Source organism: Colletotrichum fioriniae, assembly GCF_027942845.1.
Source record: "Colletotrichum fioriniae strain IMI 355084 chromosome Unknown scaffold_15, whole genome shotgun sequence".
NCBI lineage: Eukaryota > Fungi > Ascomycota > Sordariomycetes > Glomerellales > Glomerellaceae > Colletotrichum > Colletotrichum fioriniae.
The window spans coordinates 914,939-932,668 of NW_027076851.1; the positions used below are offsets into that span (position 1 = coordinate 914,939).

The 17,730-nt window shown below is 53.2% G+C and overlaps 3 protein-coding genes across 3 annotated transcripts; all 3 read right to left on the minus strand.

Annotated features, from left to right (window-relative positions):
- Positions 1-847: 847 nt before the first annotated feature.
- RDH1_2 (short-chain alcohol dehydrogenase) lies at positions 848-1,888 on the minus strand (the record flags this gene model as incomplete). The annotated part of the gene is made up of 4 exons (XM_053189177.2): positions 848-967; positions 1,033-1,101; positions 1,161-1,754; positions 1,811-1,888. 4 exons carry the CDS (start codon positions 1,886-1,888, stop codon positions 848-850), a joined length of 861 nt encoding a protein of 286 aa, XP_053053165.2.
- Positions 1,889-2,494: 606 nt separating this feature from the next.
- Positions 2,495-5,143, minus strand: N0V96_010770 (uncharacterized protein; the record flags this gene model as incomplete). Its single annotated transcript, XM_065759042.1, has 3 exons — positions 2,495-3,108; positions 3,161-3,438; positions 4,266-5,143. The coding sequence occupies 3 exons, from the start codon at positions 5,141-5,143 to the stop codon at positions 2,495-2,497; spliced, it is 1,770 nt and encodes a 589-aa protein (XP_065612352.1).
- A 2,130-nt stretch (positions 5,144-7,273) lies between these two features.
- On the minus strand, positions 7,274-9,167 carry INDA1_1 (Amino-acid permease inda1; the record flags this gene model as incomplete). The annotated part of the gene is made up of 4 exons (XM_053189174.2): positions 7,274-7,531; positions 7,590-8,710; positions 8,767-8,824; positions 8,874-9,167. The coding sequence occupies 4 exons, from the start codon at positions 9,165-9,167 to the stop codon at positions 7,274-7,276; spliced, it is 1,731 nt and encodes a 576-aa protein (XP_053053162.1).
- Positions 9,168-17,730: the final 8,563 nt, after the last annotated feature.

The window sequence follows — 17,730 nt, forward strand, 5'->3', positions numbered from 1 at the left end:
CAACTTATCTCAGACCCTCCAGAGACGTCATTCATCTAAGGTCGATGTCATACGCGTCGGCGATGCGTGCAATAGCAGCTCAGCTCAGCATAACGACAGAATATCTAATGGACGAGAATGCGCAGTCACTATTCTACAGCATTGCGCATAGTCGCCTGAGCGAGAATGACAACGACTCGAGCGACGATGACACAGCTCTTCAAAAGATCACCCCGGATCTGAAGCCGACCTTCACCCAGCGTTCTCGGGCTCACCATCCTTGCTTCGACTTGATGCCTTGGCCATCTTTCCGCTCCAACGCCATCGTACTGGCTTCTGGGGCCTCGCCGCAGATAGACGAGGACGACCTCTGTATCGACATGCTGGGCGGGGGAGTTCGATGCTGGGGCTCCGCAACGGGGTCCATGCATGGGCGTGGGAATGGTGTGCCGTGGGATGGACGCAGCTGGGAAGCAATGCCATGGTTCCTGGAGAAATGGAAAGGGGTTATAAGAGATGATAGAGACGGCATGATACAGACCAGTGCTTGGTGGAGGAGTATACGGGGTTGTTAGGAGGCGGGAAACCTTGTAAATGACAAGATGTAACACGCCTGTGTACGGATTTCACAAACTTCTCTAGAAAGGTATGTTCTAGTTATCTACACAGAGAAGACAAGCAAGGAAGACAAAGAGAAACATGAGAAACTAGGATAGGGCGGCGTCAGCCCGTCACGAAGTATATGGCTTGAGCTGTTTCTCCGTCCACTCCCAGTACTTCTTGCTTAGCTGCTTGTCGCGGAGATCCTCTCGTCCAGCTGCGAGTTGACCAAAGGGTACCACTAGAACCGTCGTCAGCATTAAATACATTACTTCAAGCATCGGGGGATCTTACCCCAGCCACCGTTGTTCTTCTCTGTAATGGTAATGCTTAAGCCGGCAAAAAGCTCAGTGTATGCGCCATTGATCGGCTTATGCGCGAGGAATTTCTAGTAGACACATCAAGAGGTGGTTAGAGTCAGAGGAGTTGTGAAGTTCTCCGGGTACAACTCACCACAATGATCAACTGCCATAGCGGCATGGTACGCTGCAGATCCGTCATGAAAACTCCGGGGTCAAGACACTGTCGTCGCCGTTAATAACTGCATGTACCCATCGGGTCCTGGACGGCCGCCAACTTACAACACTAATGATACCTTCTCCAGATACTCTTCTCGCAAATTCCGTTCCGTGCAAGACGTTACCAGCCTTGCTCCTCGCGTACTTTTGCATCTGGCTCTCATCCTTTGCATAATCCATATTGCTGAAGTCGATTGGAGGCTTCGGTGCCATGGCCGCCGTGCTAGAAGATACCCAGACAACTCGGACTGAGTCTCTGGGTGCAGCTTTGGCCGTGCCAGACAGCACCGGGCGAAGGAAGTGGGTAAACAGGAATGGAGCGAGATTGTTGGTGCCCAGTTGCAGCTCGTAGCCCTGGGCAGTCTTGGAACCCGGCGGTGGGGTCATGACACCGGCGTTGTTCCAGAGGACGTCAAGACGAGTTTCCTTACTAAGGAATTCTCGGGCGGATTGCTTGATTGTGGTCAAGTCGTTCAGATCCAGGTGGAGGTACTCGGCGTGGCCATGGGAATTGGGATACAATTCCTTCAGCTCCTTGATCACGGCTGCAGTCTTGGCTTCAGACCGACACGCCATGTAGATTTTGGCGTTCTTCTGGTAGAGGATCTTGGTAAGTTCTTTTCCTAGGCCACCTGAACTTCCTGTGACAATGAACACCTATGTATGTCAGTCTTTGACTGGTATGGATGATGGGTTTAAAACATGGAAGGTACCTTGTCGCTCTGATCAGGCAAATTTGCTTCGGTCAAGCTGGCCTTTGGCGGGAACATATTGCTCAGTGCGCTACCCATCTTGGTGGATTTCGAAATGCTTGAGACGTTTACAGGACTTGATGCCAACTCTTCTGATGTGATTCATGATCATTGACGTTATATATACGACTCTGTAATGTATGATGGACTCGGATCTACTCTCAGTGTCGGCTGGCTCAGCTGCAGTCAACGTAAGCGTCTATCAACAAAAGGTCCGGGTCACTTGGCTAGAGACGGAAACAAATCGTACATCAGGGAGAGAACAAGCGGCATGTCACTAAGTGTGCAATGGCTCCATATTATGCAGTCAACGTAAGCAGATAAACCTTAATTCGAGAGCTTCTGGAGTCCCGGCTCCCGGTCTTTGGCAGGCCCGCTTATCTCCGGACTTGCACCCCGGGACCCCGCGCCTAGAGGTTGTGCCGGGGCCTCAGTGAGGTGGAACATTGTCTATCGTGGAATGTCCTTAGGTTGGATACGACAGTTTTATCACATCGTTGCGAAACGACATCCTCTAGTCCAAGGCAAAGTCTGCTATCAATGATCAAATGGTGATGAATAATTGGGTATCTTAGGTACTACATCGGTGGAAAGAATAAATAAGCAATGAGAGAGTACGGCAACGGGAGCACCATGCCCGACAGCTCATGGGAGATAACTTAGAACGCTCGCGTCTATCCTCTGGCTATTTGGATCTTGGTAGCCATCTAGTCCGTAGTATGGCAGATCGTGTTGCTGCGCCCTGAGCATCTCCATCCCAGGTGTGATCGTAGCTGGTTCTTGAGTCGCAAAAGACTGATTGAACCCCGAGTCCATATTCTGTCCCTTGGAGGGTGACTGTGACTCTGGATAGGGAACGTCGGCAAGAAAATTAAAGTCGAAGTCCGGAATGGCGGGGTCACCAAATATGTCCAACGGATCCGGAATCTCTGGCGTTGTGCCGCTGGTCGTCATGGTCGACGGTGAAGTGTCCGTCGCCGTGAAGAAAGACGCTCCCGTTTCGGAGCTTGAGGACGCATCAACACTCGGCGTGTCTTGCAGTCCTCGCTCTTGGTTCTCAAGTTGTTGGTAGCCCTTGAACAGCGTGAGCTGGAGATTCCGAGCAATGTCAATGACCTTTTGCTTCATCCCTTCCTCGACGAAACTTAGCTCACGCTCGACCTCTTTTTCGAGCTGTCGGCGGACCAGCGGCGGAAGTTCACGACGGAGATAATCTTCGTAGCCACCCAGGTTCATCTCGGCGTCCTCTGCATTATAGTCTGCAAGAATTAGCGCCAGTCCCTGCTTCCATCGGTAGGGGCATAAGCTTACACGGTGACGGAATCTCCCGCTCTCTCACATCGGGGAAGAGGATACGGTAGACCTGGATCCACTTCTCCGCCTCAGTGAGCTCTTTGGCCGACGTCTTCTTCCGAGAACGAAGCTTTTTCTCTTGATCCTGCGTGATGCCATCCAAGAACTCCGGTTCGCGTACGTCACAGATGTCCAGCGAGCGGGCGTGAGCTTGCAGAGCCAGTTGGGTCTCGAAAGACTGCGAGCATCGCGGGCACGAGAACTTTGGAAGAGAGTGCTTGCGATATATGTGCTCTCTGGTGAATCTTTAGGAGTGAGGTCATGCGAGAGGAGAGGATAAACGTACTTGATACGGTGGACTTGGTCCCAGCCTGGCCCGCAGCATGGTCGCTGGGTTTTGTACTTCCTTGGGTTGTGCTTGAAGAAGGGACACGCAAGTTTGGCGCCTACAATCGTGTCTTCCTGAACTTTGGACAGTTTCGCTCGGGGCAAATGATTCTCATCGCCCTCATCTTCTTCTTCGTCCGGCGCGCGACCGCCTGCTGACCTGTCGTGTTTTCTCGACGGGTTTGCCATTCGCCCCCTTTTGCCTGTGTGCATAGTCACCTTGCTAGTGCCACCCGCTGCCTGTTCTGCTGGAGGTTGCCTTGAAGCTATTTCCCGGTACGAAGGCGCGGATGAACCTAAAGGTGTGCTGTATCTTTGTTGCAACGATGCCGAGTCAAAGGATCGAGATGCTGATGCTGGAGCAGCACTCCGTTTGCTTAAAGGTGAGACTTCCTCGACCTCGCTTGCCCCCCTAGCAGTGTAGCCAGATCGCGACTGCCCCTGTTGCGGTGGTATGAGTGCTGGGACTGGTGGTTGTGCGGCTGATGGGAGTGGTGGTATCCCCCCAAAATCTACCGTTGAATCAGAACTTGGCACATAAGTCGCAGATGTTTGCGACCCTCGTCCCACTGGCGGTGGTGGTCCTTCTAATGAAGCCATTCCATATATTGACATTCGTATTCCTATTTGTGGTTTCATCGATGAGCCTGGCGGTGGTGGCGGTGGGAGAGCAACGTTTGAGTTCCTGTGGCGAGTGACGGGTGCAGGAGCACCGGGAGCTGGAACTTGACGATACATGAAGCTTTCGGGTTCATATCCTCTTGATGAGCTCGTTGCGCTAGTAGAACCACTTGCCAACATTGTTGGACTGGACTCGGAGACAGCATCATCTGCAGCAGCATCGCCGCCAGGGGCAGCTTCCAACAAGACTTCCTCTATTTGCGATTTACTCTCTTGCTCCTCCTCCTCTTGCTTGACTTGCTTCTTTATTTCAAGCCAACCCATGAATGAGGACATGATCCTATCGACTATGAGGCGTTGGACCTTCTTTGTAGGGTCTTCGTTCTGATTCTCTGGCTCATCCTCTGCATTGGACGCGCTGCCCTCGGTGTCGCCTTCAGACATCCTTCTTGATCTCTCGAGCGATGGGTGACCGGAGACCTGTCCAGGCTGGATCGTAATATCACTCTGTGAGAATTCTGACTTGACTTTTCGGTCGGCATCCAATAAGAGGTTTACGGCGTCATCCCTCGGCGCAGCCGCATAGGCTGCGTCAAGCTCATCAGCGCCTGCATCTATGACCTTCTTTTTCTTCTTTGTCTTCTTAATCATCGTCAAATCTAGAGGTGAGGAGGATTCGCGGCCAGTTTCCGAATGAGCAAACTCGACATCAAACGCGGCTGAGTCTGTGCTGATTCCTCGCGTCAGATCTGGTGAAAGTCGTTCTAGCTTGACAGATTTCTCGCCTTGCATCTCTTGGGTGGCCCGCAGAGAGCTTCGAGACGGGGGTTGAGCGAAACCAACCGGATCCGGCTTTTTATCCCCTTCTTGAAGTTGAGGGGAGATGGCTTTGGTATCTACGCACTCGGTATTGCTTGGTTGAGACGAGCCGTCTGACAGGTCTCCATCATCGGTTATGGGAGCCTTGCCCTTATTGGGGGGCGCGGGGCTCATTGTGGCGCGTTGTGTACAGGCCCTATCTGTACAGTGAGGTAAGGTAAGCTGAGGTCGACTCCAAAAGAACCGAAGTCGATGTTCAGACGTTGGATCGAACGGATCAGATTCGAAAGTGAGGTAGATAAGGAGCTTGGGGATGGGTGAGATGCTGAGATTGAGATGCTCAGCTTTGAAGGGGGAAATGGCCGTGGTGAGTTGTGCGCCGCTGCGCAAAACTCGGGGGCGCACTGCGGCTGAAGGGACCCACATGGCCGAGCACCGCGCCCCACTCCCTGTACCTGCCGGCCGGCCCTCTGCCGTTTCGACGGCCGCGTTGAAGTGGAGAGGTGAGTTTATGTCTCGCAAGAATAGGTAATATGCAGTCACGAGGAAATGAGAATAATTTTATATGATTCATTGTCATAGCGGGCAACGATACATGGATCCGTTGCGAATAGTACCCTCGAGGCACCTTTGTCTTGCTTGTTTGCAAGCCCACCTAGGTACTATGTATTCCGCACATCAAAGTTACCTCAGTAGACTCACATGTTCGTCTCGTGTGAGTTCGAAATATCCCCGTATCTTACCAAACTCGAAGATTGGTTACTTTCTTGTAGACGGGCTTCTTTTTCATCATCTAGTTCACTCATCCGAATATACCCTGACAAGGTAAACGGCGCTTCCCAGGACATACAGATGGGCTCTTCATCAGGGTAGACATGCCTCGAAAGGGAGGAAACTTGAGCCAGTCAAACAGATTTTAAAGTGCCAAGTTGTGTGAGGATGCTTGACTATGGAATTACATTACTTAAATACACTATTGACAGCTGTGTAGTAAATGTCGTATCTGGAAGATTGGGCCAGTAGATGGATGCCTCTATGCTTGGTACTCAGTGAGGCATTCATATCAAAAGTGCCAGAACGAGATTCCAGCAGCAATTGTGACTATCAGGGAAAGCTCAGCGGAGGGGGTGAAAATTGCCTGTCTCTTACCCAAGAGGCAATTCGGTAAATTCAGCCGTGGGGTCTGACACTTCTTCAGCGGGGCGGTTGTGGGGAGACGTGTGTCAAAAGGGCGCCGGAATGACATGCAGTCAACGCTATGGTGTGCTAAGGCGCTTTTGTCACCCTGTCACGCAGATTGAGCGTTGTTTAAATGAACCCTAGCAGCCGTCTTTTGATATTTTGGCAGTAGAAGGCCACGATGAAGCAGCTGGTGCAATGCTCTTTCCTGGTCATCCATCCGTTCACTCAATGGCTCCTTCCCTCGGAAACCTGGAATTATTCCATTCCATTCCATCAATTCTTTCCGGCCCGGGGATACTCCGTCCGACTTCGCAATTGCCCGGCTGCCTCCAAATACCACGACTGACCGAAACGTCTAATCATCACCACTGCCACAACATCTATCTTGTTGATTAACCAGCCCGAAAGTCCTTACGAAACCTCATGATCACCCTATCGACGCCCGATACCGCATTCCGATTTTATTAGGTGTTCTTCTGACCCTGTCAGTTCCTCGGGATGGGTCACTGAATCCGGCTAGGACTTCTTTCCAAGAACTATCAGTTGACCATGAACCCCCTACGCCGAGAGATATCAAACAATCCGGACCAACCATCTCTAGTTACCGCTGTCCGACAATCGGGCATCACCTGCTCTTCTGGGCTGGCCGTCCTTATCTTCATCACCAACGCTCGCCTGCCTTGTGCTATCGCTACCTAACTGTTGGCATGGGCCATCACTGAACGGCCTTTGCTCTCAGAGATAAGGCACACACTAGCCCTTGGCATTCTCTTGGTCGACGGCATAGCCTCTGGGCTTATAACCGCACCATAACCCACCATACCAGAATTGCCAACCATGTCTTTTCATAGAGCGATTTGCAGCCAATACACATACAGCCCCCTTCTTGTTGTCCTAGCCAATGCGCAGTGAGAGCATGGATTGCAACGGGTACTTTTCAACGCGTGCCAGAATATGGGTATGAAACAGATTTGATGTAAAAGCACTCGTGGTATCTTCATTTTGCTAACAATTACCAGAACGGTAGTCCCATCCCGGTCATCCTCAACGCAGGATTTTGATTAAAATATACATGAATATGCGGCAGCACGCAGTTCCCCTCTTGGAAAGTACCAAAGCTTTCTACCACACCTTGTGGAGAGCGCGCCTCCACGCGGGAAGCGTCGCGATGTGTGCACGGTAAGCGTGGATCTCGTCCCAGTCAAGCTCACGTCGGCCAGTGTCGACATCCATCTGGGCGGTACGAAGCCAGCCAGTGCGCTTCCAGAAGAAACCACCAAGCCAGAACACGATGACGACAGGAAGGGCGAGGTACGACTTGAAGAAGCCTTCAGCGTCGTTGAGCTCGGTCGTGCCAGGGGGAGCGATAGCAGTGTAGAACTGTGTGGGTTCTTGTTAGCATGGAATACGTCATCCCGTCATAGGACTATTCACATACCTGAGCAGCAAGCACGATGAAGCAGAGGAAGAGTCCGATCCAGGAGCCGGTGACGCCACCAATGGCCTTGAACGGGATCTCATCGACGGTGTGGCCGTGGTAGGCCCACGCCTTGCGGAAGCGAATGTGCGCCAGGCAAATGGATCCCCAGGTGAAGACCGCAGCCAAACCGGAAAGAGCCAACAGCCAGTCAAACACAACAGGGCCGCTCGCGCTGAGGTTAATGTACGCCAAGGGCGAGAAAATGATGACAGCCAGCACGGAAGGCAGCGGGCGTCCTGATCTGTCAATGTAGGTGAAGATCTTGGGTGCATAACCCTGCTGGGCCAGTGCAGTGAGGGTACGCGAACCACCGTAAACACCAGACACACCAATCGACACGACAGAAACGAGGATGACCACGTTCATGAAGTGGTCGAAGCCCACGAGACCAGCGTACTTGCCGACCAACACGAAGGGAGAGGCCTTGACGTCAGAGTAGGCAGACTCGGAGAGCAGCGCAGGGTCGTCGGAGGGGATCAACAGACCGACGAAGAACAGGCCCAGAATGTAGAAGAGCGAAATACGCCAGAACACCTGCTTGATAGCACCGGGGAGTGTTTTGACGGGGTTCTTGGCCTCGGCGGCAGCAAGACCGACCAATTCAGTACCGGAGAAGGAGAAAGCGGCCGTGACGAATACGGAGCAGAATCCCTTGAAGCCGTTACGGAATGCGCCGGGGTCATACCACGTCTTCGCACCCTGGTACTCGCTGTATCTACCGCTTGACGGTCCACCGCCAAGGACAAGAACGAGGCAGATGATCATGAAGACGACAGTAGCTCCGAGCTTGAGGCAAGACGACCAAAACTCCTCTTCAGCGTATCCTATAGATCCGAAGATGTTGATGATGATAATGACGACGAGGAAAAGTGTAATCCAGACGGCGACGTTGACAGTGTCATTCCAGTATGCGACAACGAGACCAGAGACAGTCAACTCAAGCGGTAGCACTATGGCCCACTGGAAGACATAGTTCCAGCCCATGGCGAAACCCCATGAAGGATCGATGAAGCGAGTCGAGTACGTGTAGAAGCCACCAGAGACAGGATACATGACAGCGAGTTCACCCAAGGCATACACTGCAAGAGATCAGAACCTCTCCCTTTTGCGAGATGAGCAGGGGCTCGAAACTTACCGACGTTGAACATCATGATACCCACGAGAACGAAGTCGATCAAGAGCGATCCTGGACCCTGCTTCTGCGTCAGTAACCGCCCCCGACAAGCGAGACAGTATACTTACACCCTTACTCAAAGCACCACCGGAACCGACGAAAAAACCAGCACCAATAGAGCCGCCAATGGCAATCATGTGGAGATGGCGCGAGCTCATGGCGCGGTCGAGCTCGACAATGCCGCGACCATATTCCTTCTTCGTGAAGGACTTCATGTTCAGGCCATTGCGTGTTGCCCAGCTGTCCTCGCTGATGTCGCCTCGGATCTCTTGTCCACTGCCGGTGTCGTAGCCAGGAAGGCCACCGGTGGCCTTCTCATCGGCCTCGACCTTGGTAGGCACAACCCCTTCTGGTGCAGCCATGGCGTTGAATTTCGCGGCTTTTTAGGGTACACAGACAAGCAGTGTCTGTTACAAATGAATGCTGCGGGAGGAGGGCCCGAGAAGAACAGAAATGACGGAGAGGGATGGCTGTCGAGCACAAGACAAACCAGATCAGACGGGGGAAGGGGGAGGTTTATTAAGGAAATGCCGATCGAGAGGACAGGAACCGGCGCGCAAGGACTAAGGGTTCTTGTCGAGGGCGGCAAGCGGATCCAGTCATGCATGGAAAGCCGATAGGCTGCAACTGGTTGACGATGGAAAATTACACACAAGAGAAGGAGGGAGAGATGAGGGTCCAGGGCCGATTGAGTATCAATCAAGCTGGTCTTTCCAACTTTGCCCCCCTCTCGACGGGCGACAGACGCAGATCTTGGCAAGGACAGGATATGGCAGGCTATCCTGGCAGCGACCCCCGTTACATGTCGCATACGATTTGGGGGAGGGCTGGAGGCGATTTGGCTTCTGGTCGTGCTTCGATACGTACCAAGTCCTAGGGGTGGCCAGCGGGAACGAGCGAAACCTTCCCCGTCATCAAGTCTACATGCTCCTCCGTACTCTTGTCTGGGCGAGCTGAGGACGAGGTACCTGGTGAGTTAGGCGGGCTGGCTGCCGACAGCTTTCCGATGTGCATGATGCACTAACGAGGAACCCAGGCGCGGGTACAAACCCATATTCGGCCGAAGAAAGAGCAAGAAGCCGCAGTCGCAGTTGTAACGAAATGGATTTGGACGAGACCCCGTCGCCAGCGACCGTGACCTGGGGGAGACGAGAACCACAGCAATGGGATGTCACCCTGCCCTCCACCGTGGCACCGAGACATATGCGTACGCCCCAGCCGGGCGATTGAGAAAGTCTGAGAGCCCCCAGATAGCGTGGGCTGTGCTGGTTGGCCAATGGGCAACTTGTCACTTGAAGCCGTTAGCAAATGGCTCCGAAAAAGTGGCCGCCCCTCCTATTGTCCATTGCGCGCTGTCTCCTCAATGTTATCTCAGGATCCAGTCAGACCCTCCTCCTCCTCGAACCTGTCTGTGGAACCTGGGCCCTGGGGAGCATATGTGAAGTGGAGAGCACGAATCTTTGGGCCCGGGTCGGTGAGGGGGAGATGGCCCACGCAAAGGTCCAGGTCCACGACGCTGGAGACGAAGCCAGAAGGCTAGCCTGCATCGCAATCTGCGTACTACACAGTGTAGTATACAGCAGTCTCTGCTGCTATTCCGTCACTCTGTCTTACACTGGAAATCGTCGAAGTCGAGGAGGCTCATCGGGAAGAAAATCCTGCAGGTAAGCCACACCAATGATGCCTGACCAGGCTTCTTGCCAGGGTTGCAGCGGCTTTTGCTACACTTCTCGGCACGGCATTCACGGACACTGGCTGTTCCCTAACTTCCCTTTCAAGAGCTTGGGTTGCCAAGAAGTCGACTCCGGCCAGACAACTGGCTGGTCCGAGAATGCATGTGGTGTGGGTGGACTAGGGGGGGGGGGGGGGGAGCTGATCTTGGCCGCCCCAGGTTTCCCTCATCCTTGAAGAGCCCCGACGTCGTGCAGCCGACAGAGCCAACAACCGCGGCTGGTACAAAGTCTGACCTCGACGCCTCAACTTTAGCGTCCTAGCTGCACTGGCAGCGCTACCGCGTGATGGCTTGTGATGGTATATATCATCCAATGCGACAGATACACGCAACGTCATGGCTTCTTTTCGAATGAAGAAATCCAGTTAAACCAGTCTTTATGCAAGAAAAACGCAAGACAGATTTCAAGGGCATACGGCCTGCCGGTTCAGCACTACGTTTCGTTTCGATGATAAACAGTTGGAACGGGGAGTTTTTTCTTTCTTTCCTTCTGCATTCAACAGGGGAAGAGTACTAGTGTACCTTACGCAGCAGGTGGAATCGGTCCCACCCCTGGTCGATAGCTCCCGGTGTTCCCATTCCTCCCTGCAGAACACGACAACTTCGCGTCGTCGCCGGCGTAGGCCCTATCGCGCGGCTGTGTCGGTTGCGACAGTTGGTTATAATGTAATATGGCTGACTAGGCACGATACGTCCGCGACAAACCCCCATCTGGCAGACGTCCCACCAGTTCCCCGGGTAAAGAGGCGTGGGTGATAATGAATACTCCTCTTCGAGAACAGGGTTGATGACAGAATGTCGCCTCTACGTCTGGTGATGTGCCGCTACGTGTCGATGGAGGTGCGGCGCATTCGGAACCAACATCAACCGACCTGACAGGTGGCAATGCGATAAGCTGTTTGATGTTGCTCACGGCTCATCCCATAGGCCAACACGTTTCGAACCAGCCATCAGTGCGCCAACTTTACCTGGTTGCCTGTCTATGTACCTTACTTGTGTGCTTACTTTTACCTACTATTTGGTTCCTAGTCGTCCAGTATGAACGGCAAAGGAGGGGCAGAACTTCTAGTCTCTCGCACCAGGAAGGTCGATGGTGGCAGCACCACATGTCTGCAACCCCCGCTCCGCCAATTCCAATAACCTGCTTGACTCTGAATATCGGTCATTTCGGTCCCTAGCCATTGGCGACTGCCAACGCCCTAGCATTCCCTGCGACGACCACCATTCTGCAATGGCTGCAGTAGGTCGCATCCTTTGGGCGGCGGGTGACATGCGAATCCCAGCATGGCTGCATGGCCAGGAAGATCAAGACCTTCTACTCGTCCTTCTAGCGTCCTTCCATCGGGTCCTTCCTCCAATAATGTCACCCACACGCTTCGCTGCATCTCGATTTGTTAATCTGAGGGGCATTGTGATTCTGGCTGAGACTCCCGCGAGTCGCACCCTCAAAGTCAGCATATGAAGTCATTTGCTTCGTTATCTATACTTCTGATATCAAACAGGTGGAAGTTCGAAACGGGATGCTTATCTACGTCGCAGGATCATGGATGATGGATCCCACTAGCAACGACCCAGAAGCACCACACATATGCGGATCCAGTTCGAACATTGGGCTGCCGTGCCTAGCATGTATCCGTATCCTTGCTCGAGGAACCTAACTCAGGTCCAGTTTAATTGGGGTGAACTCGGGGAAACAACCAGGAGCGTGTGCTGACCCAGGTGAGTCCGTGTGCGGTGTCGGTCAGGGGGAAGGGGGGAGACTTGGGAGAGGGAATTCCCTGGGCTTGGGACGAAGCCGCAAGCGCGAATTTCTCACGCAATTGCAAGCAACCTAATCTTCCATGTATTTGTACGGTCGCCATGGGCGGCGCGCTATTCGGACTGGGATTCGAACGACATGGAGCAATGAATATCCGTACACGACTCAGTACATCCGCATCTCACACTGCTACACCCAACTCTTGCCTAAGTAGCCATCTTTCGAGCAAGCGCGTTGGATTTTATCTGGACTTCAACGTGGACGCATCTCAAGAAACATCTTCACTCGGTCGACGAACAAGCACATTTTTTGGTCTCTCTTGCGGTCAGTACGGAGTAAATAGCTCGTCCGAACAATCTCGCCGAACTATTGGGCTTGCGGTATAGTCCGCGTCTGGTTGCAGCGCCAACGCGACCATAACATTCCCAGCCCCAGGAGACAGGCAGTGATGATGAGAAATTACCCACATTGGCGGCACGGCAGTCGCAGACGCCCCGTATTCGAGATTGCTCCGTGTCAAGAGACCTCGAAGCGGCAACTAGCTCCTTGCCATGCCTCCTTGGCTGCATCAGTCAGTACCTACCTTACGGATGCAAATTAGCGCTTCTTTTGCTATGCAAGCTCGCAAAGTTTATGGGCAGATTTGATGAGGCGGCGACGGTCCATCCCGACTGCGTACTGCAGCCACACGGTAACCGAACAGCCCTGAGCCTGGCGAACAAGGCCAAGATTAGAACGCGCTTGATGGCGTGACAAGGTAACAGTGGTAGGGCTTTCGATTCCTCGGTTAGGACCGAGAGGCGCTGCGCTACCAGAAACACACCACCAACGTCTTGTTGGTCTTGAAATTGGCGGCATATTGACTTTCTCAAAAACACTCTGTATTCGTACCTACGTGAGGCGTGGTGAAGCCATCCACGCCGCCGCCGTGTCATGGCCCACGCTTTCTTTCGACAGTAGGTGCGGAGGAAGTGGGCAGTGTCCGGACCATCAATCCAATCCATGGTGATTAGCATCCTCTGGGGAAGCCAAGTGAAGTGTTCATTCGTGCGCGAGAAGAATTTTGTACGTAATGGCGTGCGTTTGACGTTGGCCTCTGCTCCCGCTTCTTATCTCTCCAGACTCCAGTTTAATTGTAGCACTACGTAGTACCTACGGACATGTGGGTGGGACGAGAGAGACGAGACGAGGGGTCTCCTGCATTCGGACTGACCGAAGATCGCAACGAGCGGATTCAAGGACCCGCTTCGAATTTGGGGGGACTCTTTCTCTGGGTGGTGGGACAATCTCACATGGCTACGGGGTTTGGCTGATATCGGAAATCAGCGTCGACGACTATCAGCAGAGCAGCCGCCCTTCATCCGTGCTGGTTCCTATCATGAACTGATCGACATCCGACGAGAATGAACGACTCGGAGTTGTCGCGAGTAAAACCTCGAAGACTCGCATTCGGGGTGTAGAGTTTCCAACAAATGTTGTCCGTGCAGCAGCTACTCTATTTTCGGTTGATTATCTAATTATTGGTGGTCCGTTAGAAACATCATGTCTAGTAGTCGTCGTTGATGCGTCGTTGATATTGTTGTCGCCGCACACCAATATTAGCATCACCAGCTGAAAAACAGGCGTTGAGAAGCGACGGCTTCGGACATTTTACACATGCGCCAAGATCACATCAAACTCGATCGCCTAGTCTCTTCCGAAATCGAAGCTGAAGGCGAGGCGACCGTGGTCCTAGGCACTGAAGCCCTCGCTATCTACCCGTTCGTCTGCGGCCTGCGGTCTGCGGGAGTGCGATGACGAAGAAGGAATGCCGCTGCCAGCCCAGGTTTCCCCCAGAGGCTTGGGCCGTTTGATTGATCGCCGTGGCATGGCCAAGGGCTGCTGCAGACTGATAAGGCACACACGCGCACACACATACAAACACTCTAGGCTTGGAGGAGGAAAGGTTTCCGGTTGGCAAGCTCATCTTCCAGGGCTGAACGCCCGCAGCGCAGCCTGAAGGACGGTGGGAAGGGAGGACGGCTTGGCCGACGATGCGCTTTCCTGGCCCTGCCTTGCCTCCCGGTCGATTCGGTAGCATAGCGGCGGCTGCTTATCTCTCGATGCTCGCTCGCGCCGAGCGGATGACTACTTTAGATAGGCACTTGAAGCCAGGCCTCCCCTCCCCCTTCAAACCCCCGGCGGACAAGTTGTCTAGCATGATTTCCGAAGCCCTATGAGGCTGCAGGGCGCAGAAAGACGTTGGTTATCGACTATTCACATTTGGTCTAGTCTTGGCTAGGATATTTTCGATGCTTTCCGTGAGGAGAGCCCAAAAGTCGAGCTTGATCCGGTGACCGAGATGAGATAGCCGGGTGATGGGTGTACCTCAAATCCGGCCGGCCTCAACGTGTGGGCATTTCTCTGAGACAAGCACCACAGGGTCTACTTTACGTCTGCGTCAATAGATCAGCGACCTATGAGGGCAAGGCACGCTGGGATCTAATCGTGTCCGGATGGTAGGTATCTATCGGAAAACGTCAGTCGGCATCGGATGCAAGATGGATGTGATATGCGTCACCGAATCCATTCAGTCGCCAATGGGCACCAACGGCCCGCGGCATCGAAGGCTGACTCTCTTCCCGTACCGCTCTTTTGCAGCAAGCCACCTTGAACGGCGCGGTCGCAGTCGCAGTCGCAGTCACAGTCGCAGTCTATCCCAGACAGGCTGTCGAGGTGACGATAGGAAAGAAGAAGTGTGAAGACGTTGCTTTTCACGGCAACGGCATGAACCCGGAACTGACAAGAAATTGACGCATGCTGCGTTTATTTTACCCCGGAAACCACTTTCCCCGCGAATCCACGGCTTGGGAAGTTTGGTAACTCCAGCAAAGAAACTCCATCCATTACTTGATCAAAACCACTTTTGCCGGCATCTCATTACGTACGGACTTTGAGAGTCGGCCTAGGACATCTCCACATCGGCATCTCATCTCGCTGCGTGTCTCCAGTTTCCCATGTTCCCGTCTCCAGAGGTTCCAGACTTCCAGACTCCAGCGAAAGAAGAAGAACCCGCCAGCCCGCACAGCGGCGCATTGTGCACGCACTCTAGCACGCGAGCGCTGGAGCAGAGAGAAAGAGAGCCGAGCTCCATTTCCCCGCGATTTTCCCACGCCAAAAAGTGGTCAGGTCGTGGCACATCCGAAGCTGACCGCGAACGAATCAGTCCCCGAGAAATTGAACAAACGAATAAGATACAAATCTTGAATCATAACTACGATTGACTATCTGTACAGAATTATGGATCCGTCAGAGACACTCACGACAAATCGCCCGGATTGAGAACCCGCGTGACGTCCAGCGACGGACGATCCCTCACGCATGGGGACGATGACGAGGAGCAGCACTTTCGAGTCTACTTTCCAGCCGTGCCAGTCTACTCTCTCGAGCGCATCAACTCGCCTCCGCTGTATGAGCCGTCGCTGACCGGCTCCACCTCCGCATCCGCGAAGCTTGCCCCTACCGCTAACCGACCTTACCCCGCCTTCTTCCTTTAGCACTCTACTTAGTGTCCGTCGATCAGTTTGACGAAGAACGATGAAGAAGCGCTGAGCGCACGCAGTCGTTTCAAGGGCGGCGATGAGGAAGAGTGTGGAGGTGGTCATAGAGAAGGTAGGAGCTCACGCCGCAGTTCGGGGTGCAGGGGGACGCAACGGCGCCGGCGGCCACGGCGACGCAGGGAATGCGAAGACGCTGCCGGTAAGCGTTGGAGGCGACGACGAGGATAGGTGGGCAGCGCCGAGGGATGCGCTTGTTTGTTGTTTTAGCGAGAGCGGCGGGTGTCTCTTTTCCATGAGGGACGAGTGTTGTTGTTATACTGATGGGTGTTGCTTCTCGAGTGATACTGCGTGTTGTTTTAGTGGTACCAACGGAAGACTGCAGCTTTGATTCCTTTTATTACGAATCTGCCTTTGCAAAGATGAGTTTTTTGTTTGAAGGCTGGCTACCTGGTTGGCCTGTGGGTTTTCCTGACCCGGGGGTGCACTGCGATGATGAGCGCTTTTCTTGACTTTGTGTGGTGATGTGATGCTGGACGCGTTGATGCATCACACGGAGGTAGCGATATATTTACAACCTCGTATACTACTAGGCCAGCTACCTGAATAAACATAATGACCAGAGTAATCTGTCCAATGCAAGCTCGCGACTGCTTTGCGTATTCGTCTCTTCCATTGTGTGAAATGCGGCGATGCGCGCCCTGGTGTTTGTATAGCTGCCGCTGTCGAAGGGCATTTCTGCGCGACTTCCACCCAGATGAATGGAACCCTTGAGAAATGAAGCTTCCGGACTTCTTCACGAGTCTGGAATGGCAATGTTTAAATGCCCGCCGTTAAGCGATTTGCTTCTTCTTCTTCTTCTTCTTCTTCTTCTTCTTCATAGCCGTACCCGCGCTGCGCAGGCAGGGTGAAGGCGATCGCGCGATCCAGGAGCACTAGCACGTTTCTTTCCCTCTCGTCGGCCATGACATCTACGATTAGGGTATGTGAAGAGCGAAGAAAGGCGTACAAAAGCGCGCACTTGTTGGATATTTACCCTTTGCCCTACTATTGATCCCGTGACAGGGGCTCATCTCGCTCCGATATTTTCGTGTGTCTCGCGCGAGCTGGCGATGCGGAACAACGCTGGCAATGGACAATGGCCCCTGTACTGCTACAAGACTACATCTTTGATCTCGGTGGTCGGGGTAGATACGTGCTGAAACCGGTGTGTGCCTTTCTTCCCGTTGTCGTCGGCCAGCTCGGCCATTGTGAGCTCATCTCGCTTCCAGGCTTGATGGATTGACCCCTGGATCCAAGTCGTCCTGCCTTCATCGGTGTCGCTAGATCGCCTTGAACTCTTCGATTGGTGGAATATCGAACGCTATTGTACACGCTGGGAAGGGGGATCAACGACATTGGATGGAGTGAAAGGGGTTGAGGGGATGACTGGGGCGGCGAACGGGTTTTCATGTATTCAGATACATACCTACGTGATGGCATGATCATGACTCGGGTTTCTAGAGGTTTTCTATCTGCTCTATCTTGAGTTGGAAGTTCATCGTTTTCATATTTTTGGGCTTACGCCAATTCAAGTCCCCACGGAGTTCTTCGCCGGGAACGGGGAACCCAGCCGTGTCGGGGTGAATGCTTTGATTATTCGCCTTGTTTGGAGTATGAAAGCCGCTTAACCTTGGATGGTTCCAGGGAAAGTGAAACTTCCCCTCAAGACTCTGGTGAGACTGAACTGGCTGTGTTGCTAGGAGGATGAGGCGATGCCTCCTCCGGCGCTGCCTCACTCGTACCTTGGGATGGGTGTAAAAGGCTGCCCTGGCATCGGATCTCAAGACTAACGAAACTGTGTCAACATGACCAACCTAAAGATATTGCAATCATACGCCTTCTGTACCACCAAAATT